The sequence below is a fragment of the Calonectris borealis genome, chromosome 16 (genome assembly GCF_964195595.1).
Source record: "Calonectris borealis chromosome 16, bCalBor7.hap1.2, whole genome shotgun sequence".
Lineage (NCBI taxonomy): Eukaryota > Metazoa > Chordata > Aves > Procellariiformes > Procellariidae > Calonectris > Calonectris borealis.
The window spans coordinates 16365004-16370760 of NC_134327.1; the positions used below are offsets into that span (position 1 = coordinate 16365004).

Below are 5757 nucleotides of genomic sequence, written 5' to 3' on the forward strand. Positions count from 1 at the left end.
TGCTTTGGGCTCCTGGTGCACATTTAGAGCCAGATGCATCCTCCTGCCCTCAGTGTGCTGCCGTGCCCACGGACCTGCCGGCACGGGGGAGCCCGTGGGCTCAGCTGGAGTGGGAAAAACTGTTGATCAAAGGGTAAAATTAAATAAAACGACACAAATAGAAAAGAAGGAGCCATCCCTGCGAGGCCGGGTGGCCCACTTGAAATACGACTGAAAATTTCAGGTAAAAGCAGCCGGGTGCAGGCAGAGGACTGCCTGGCCAGCCCGCTCGCTCCGCCCGCAGCCCTGGCTCCAAGGAATAATGGTAATTAGAGCTTCCTAATGCCTCCAGGTCATTTTCTTTTTCCTTGCGTAACATAATTTCTACAGGGCTTGTCGTCTTTATTAGGAGAATTAATCTAAATCTTGCTGTGCTCTAGCCGCTTTGCCATCCGTCGGAGCCAGGGTCAAAGGGGCAAGTTCTCTTCATGGCATGCAAATAAAAAAATTAAAAAATTAAAAAGGGAGGTCAGCTGGAGGCTACGGCAGAGGAAATTAATGATTTTTTAAACAACCAGGGAAGTTTGTGTCGGCCTGGTAACGTAATTCAATTTCTGTCATTAAACCCGCGTCGCTGATGTGGGGCCGCTTTTGCCCAACTAAGCAAAATCCTTTTATTAAGCCAGAATTGTCATTAGTGTAATAATAAAATGAGGATGAATGGCAGAGGGGGAGGACGGGCCGCAGCCCAGCGGAGGCGATGGGGATGCCCGGTGCCGCAGAGCCAGGGAAGGGCAAAGCAGGTTTCCTCCCGCCCCGAGCACCCACGGCGGGCTGGGGAAGGACGGGGGACCCCACGGTGCCCGGGACGGCTGGGGGTGCTCGGCGGAGCTGGGAAGGGGCAGGGATCAGATCTGCCCTGCAGGGTCACATCCTGCACCCTCAGCACCAGGTGCTGCCAACATCCCTGCTGGCATCGGTGGCTCCGGCCAGATTTCCAGGAAAACGTCCCATCCCTATTTAAACCACCCTGAGTTTTTTTGGCTCTGGGTAATTTTCCTTCTCGTTGCTGCACGAGTGGACCCACAGGAAGGCGAGGCCACTGCCGTGGCACCCCAGCCTCGTCCTTCCCTCCCTGCGACGCCTGGGGAAGGCTTAGGAAAAGCACTTGCACCCTCCCGTGCCTGCATCCACGAACTGCAAGGCAGCGTGGAAGCATGGCTGGGGCCCCCGTGGCACACAGCGCCGGCCAGCCCACGAGTGGGAGGAATCATCGCCGTCCCCTCGACACTGGCACTCCCAAGGAGGTTTCCTTCCACCGCAGCGTCTCAGGGGAAAGCACCCCAAAAAATACCTTCCTTCCCAGCGCCGCGGGCGAGGGGCAGCGGGGCGGGAGGTGTCCCGGGGACGGATGGTCCCGTGGAGCTCCAGGGTGGGAAGCAAAGGGGCAGCTCCTGCCCGCCAGGGCTCGCGTGGAGGTCGCCAGACCAGGGGCAAAGCAGCGGATCAGAGGATTAATCAGTCGAAAAGCAGCTTGAACCTTCAGGCTGGAACCTGATTAGTAATTAGAGCCGGAGGTTGTCCCACACACGGGGAAGGTGGCGAGGGCGATGCCGCGGGGCAGGAGCTGGCGGCAGGGCAGGAGGGAGACGTGGTGCTGGCTCCTGCGCTCCAGAGCAGACTTCACCCCCGTGGAGGAGGGAACTGGAGTCCAGCAAAGCTCAGCTCAAATCTCCAGCCTCTGTGAACCCGGTATCCACCCTGGCGGGGCAAAGGGACCTCTGGGAGGCAGGGAAGGGTTGTAGCTTCCAGTCTTGCAGGCAGCTTCGTGCAGGGAAACTATCGTGAGACACCACTAAAACCCATATCCCCTGTGCCCAGAAAATCCTGCCAGCCCAGAAGGTACTAAGAACACACTATGAAACAAGCTAAAACCAGCTTCAGTTGGGCAAAAATGCTAACTGGGGTGAAAAGAAAACCTTCCCCAATGAAAATTTTGACCCCAGGAATGCCCGAAGGCCTTCCAACGCACCAGCATCCCCCTTTCACGTGGCAAAACTTGGGCTAACGGTACCAGATAGAGGATAAAACCACACGCACCGACCTCAGGCCAACCCTTCGGGTTGTGAGACCACGCTGGATGCGAGACAGCGCGTGTCCACGCCGCAGGTCACCGGGTCCGCAGCTGGAGACAGAGACTCTGGAGGAAATCTGCTCTCAGCTTTCTGGCCAGGGCTTTGTACCTGCGTTTGTACCTGCATTGGTGCCTTGCATGCATCCCACTGCTGGCGCAGCCTCCCCATCCTTGCATCCAAAAGTGGAAAACCCAGCAGAGAAGGAATCCCAGGGCAGATGCACCAGGCAGCCATCATCAGTGCTTTTCAAAAAAAGAGGTTATTTCTCCAACACAGTGAATCAGTGCTTTATTTTCAGTATTGCAAGAGGTACAAGACCAGCAGTGAGCTCCAGGTAATGAGCTGGCCCGTTGCACTTTTTATCGGTGCCCTCATAACAGCAGGATTGAGGCAAAACGCATGCAGAGAAAAGCCTCCAATGTGCCCCTGAGCGCAGCTGCACCATAACAGCACCGGCAGCGCGGCCTCCCCAAACCGCTGCACCACCGGACCCGGGGGTCAGCGAGAGGTTTGCCGGCTTCAGAAATCCTCGTGTATTGATTTCAGAAGAGGATTTGGTTTCTGGGACAGGGAGGAAAGGCCACGAATCAGATGCTGACTTAAGGAGAAATCAGTGGCACAGCCCTTCCGAGCGCAGAGGGAATGCAGACGTGATTCCTAAAGCCCGAGTTGTGCAAAGGGCAGCCCGTCAGCCCGATTCCGGCCACCCTCACCCCAGTGTACAGCAAGGAGGAACCGTTACTGCCACGGGGGTTTATAGCACAGTGATAAATGTGGTGTAAGGCCAAGTCAGAATCATGCCCAGAGGACACGTGAAATCTAGAACTATCTCTACTGTGTGCAAGGTGGGTAGAGGGGTAAAATACCTGAATGCTGTCTAGCAGGATCATAAAATCATCCTTGCCCTAGCACCCTGGAAGGGTTTATATAGGGCAATTCATACCATGATCCCAGCCCAGAATAGCACCAGAGATTAACCCAGACTCTGACCTCAGCTAATCCAGCGTTACCGCCTGGGAATGCCAGCGGAGCGACTCTGGATTGCATCGGTGCCACGTCAGAATCAGCCCCTCCTGGCTGTGATCTGGAGAGCGTCCTGGCTCGGCTGAAGTCAACAGCAAAACCCCAGCAGAGGCAGGACCGCGGGCACGCGTGCTGCTTTAGTGGGCAAAACCGAAAGGACCCAGCGGTAGCTGCTACCGGCAGAGGCGAGGATGCCGGAGAGAACCGACGGTTGGGGAGGGGGTAAGGGTGGGTAAAATGAAGAGCTGTAGCCTTTGCATCACCCCAATTCGTGTGAAACACCCTCAGGCACAGGTCATACAACCTGCCACCCAGCAAGCACAGAGCTTCAGCAACCCCATTTTCCCCTCGCCTCCTCCGTGCTCCTCCCAGCACCCCGAATCGGAGCAGCCCTGAGGAGGGAACCGGCCCGGGGAAACCAGGAGCTTCTTTGGGGTTTCTCTTGCTCCCGGTGCCTCCTTGACCGGACGGTGCGCCCCAAGGTGTGAACGTAGGATGAGCCCAAGAGCAGCGTGCCAGTAGAGCAGCTCGCTTACTTCTCCTTCAGGTCCTTGTCTGCTTTGCCTAAAGGAGGGGGAGGAAAAATCAGGGCTCGTGTTTCTTGCTCCAGAGCTCCCAGCCCCTTTTATATGGTTATTTTGCTAGGCGCAGCTAACGTCTCACAGTCCGGCAAGCAGGACAGCAAGTCGTGGCCTCCCAGAGCTTTCTTCTGACTCTGGGGAAGCAAACGGCACGATAACCACAACGGCAAGAAGCCCTGCCCTTCCCCACAGACCCGCTCGCTACCCGTAGGGACATTCAGAGCTCCCACCTGACTTCTGCAAGGAGTGAACCAGCGAACTCTCCCAGCCCCCTTTATGCCACCGCAGGAGCTCCCTGCCCTCGCTTTGCACCCCCAGCAGAAAACCCCCAACGCTCAGCCACCCCTCGGACACGCAGAGATCTGCGGCCGCATCCAGGAGCTCCAGCACACTTTGCATTTCACCGTGGGAGGTCAGGGAGCCCGAGCCGCCAGCTGAGCAGATTGATGCGTGTGAGATTTGTAGGGGATGCGAGTGGCTCCTTGGCTTATCTGAACAGCCAGCTACGCCCCACCGAAAGCAGCGCACGGCACACAGAGTGGCCCGGCTATTAGCGGCCTCCCCAAAAATAACTACGTGGGCTGAAACAGCTGCCAAGCCGCAGCCTGTACCTTTCGGGACGAAGTTCAGCGAGCTGCTGAATATTCAGAAGCGGGACTGCCCCCTCTTCGGCCCGTCGCTGAGGAATTCATGGCCGAGCCCGTTGCCACACTTGCCACAAGACACCTAAAAATGGAAGGAGAGGGTTCGAGAGCAAGCGGTCTCTCTCAGCAGACAGGCTCATGAAAAAAAAAGCCCGTGGGTTTTTTTTTTTTTGCTACTTCCCAAGCGTTTCAGAATCGGCACCTTTAAAGCCCCCGGCCGTTCCTTGCGCTTGGACACGCTGTCCTCGTGGACGGTCTCGGTGAAGGCTGGCCACGGGGACGAGTGCTCATACTTCGCATGGCTGGAGAACAGCTCATGGCCGCACTTGGCACAGACGTAGATGCCTGGGGAGGGCGGCAGGAGAGGGGTCAGTGCTGGGGGGCAGCCCCCAGCCCCGCTCCCCGGCCGGCTCCCAGCAGCGATTGCCGGGGGTCGGGGGGGAGCAGCGGTGGGGACACATCAGCAGGGTGACATGGGACACCGCGCTGGACTTTGCCGGCCTGGGTCACTGCCAGCTGCTGCTGCCAGACCCCCGGGGCCAGGCAGGCGAGAGGGAGCTTTTGGGACGTGGGGCAGGACCCGCATCCCCTATAGGGGCTCCTCTGCAGGATGGGTCCCCTCCAAGCCAGCCCCTACAGGGACCCCCCCAGCCCCACCTTTGTAGGCAGTATCTCCCCCACTCCCCGCTCCCCGGCCCCACGGGGGGGGGATCCCCCAACAAGGATCCCAGAGAGGAGACCCCCAGCCCCGTCCCCACGCGTGGAGGATGGACACCCACCGCCGCCACCCACACACACACGGCGGGGGACACCCCCTGCCCCCGCCGGCCCCACGGGGGGGGATCTCCCCGACCCCACGGGGAACCTACAGGCCCCTCGGGGACCGCCCCCCGCGCCCCCGGCCCCGCTCACCCGGCTGGAAGTGGTCCTTGAACACCTCGCCCCCCAGGAAGGAGCAGAAGGACATGGCTGCGCCCGCCGCCCCGGCCCGGTTCCGCCCGCCCCGGCCCCGCCCCTGCCCCGCCCCGCCTCCGCTGCGGCGCCGCGCCGGGGCCGGCAGGGGGCGCTGCGAGGCAGGCGGTACCGGGGGGGTCCCGGTACCGGGGGGTGGCGGCTCCGCCCCGTGCCCCCCCCATGGGAAACCCCGGGCCGGGCCCCGCAGCCCCGCGAAGGCCCCCCGAGTGAGGAGGGGGCGGTCGGGCCGCCCCGCCGGGCTGCGGGCGCGGGGGGGCGCGGGGCGGTGCGGAGCCGCGCGGGGCGGAGCGGGGACCTGGCACGGTCCTGCGGATGCTCCGGTACCGCTGGCTGGAGCGGAGCGAGCTCCAGCCCGGCACCGGTCATCCACACCCGACACCAGGACCAGGGCGGACCCTCCGCCTCCAACACCGGCTCTTC

The 5757-nt window shown here is 60.6% G+C and overlaps 1 protein-coding gene across 1 annotated transcript; it reads right to left on the reverse strand.

Moving 5' to 3' along the window:
• Window positions 1-2385: 2385 nt before the first annotated feature.
• MSRB1 (methionine sulfoxide reductase B1) lies at window positions 2386-5358 on the reverse strand. Its single transcript, XM_075165527.1, has 4 exons — window positions 5275-5358; window positions 4565-4707; window positions 4330-4444; window positions 2386-3701 (listed from the first exon to the last, which is right to left on the reverse strand). Exons 1-4 carry the CDS (start codon window positions 5327-5329, stop codon window positions 3670-3672), a joined length of 345 nt encoding a protein of 114 aa, XP_075021628.1. The 5' UTR covers window positions 5330-5358; the 3' UTR covers window positions 2386-3669.
• Window positions 5359-5757: the final 399 nt, after the last annotated feature.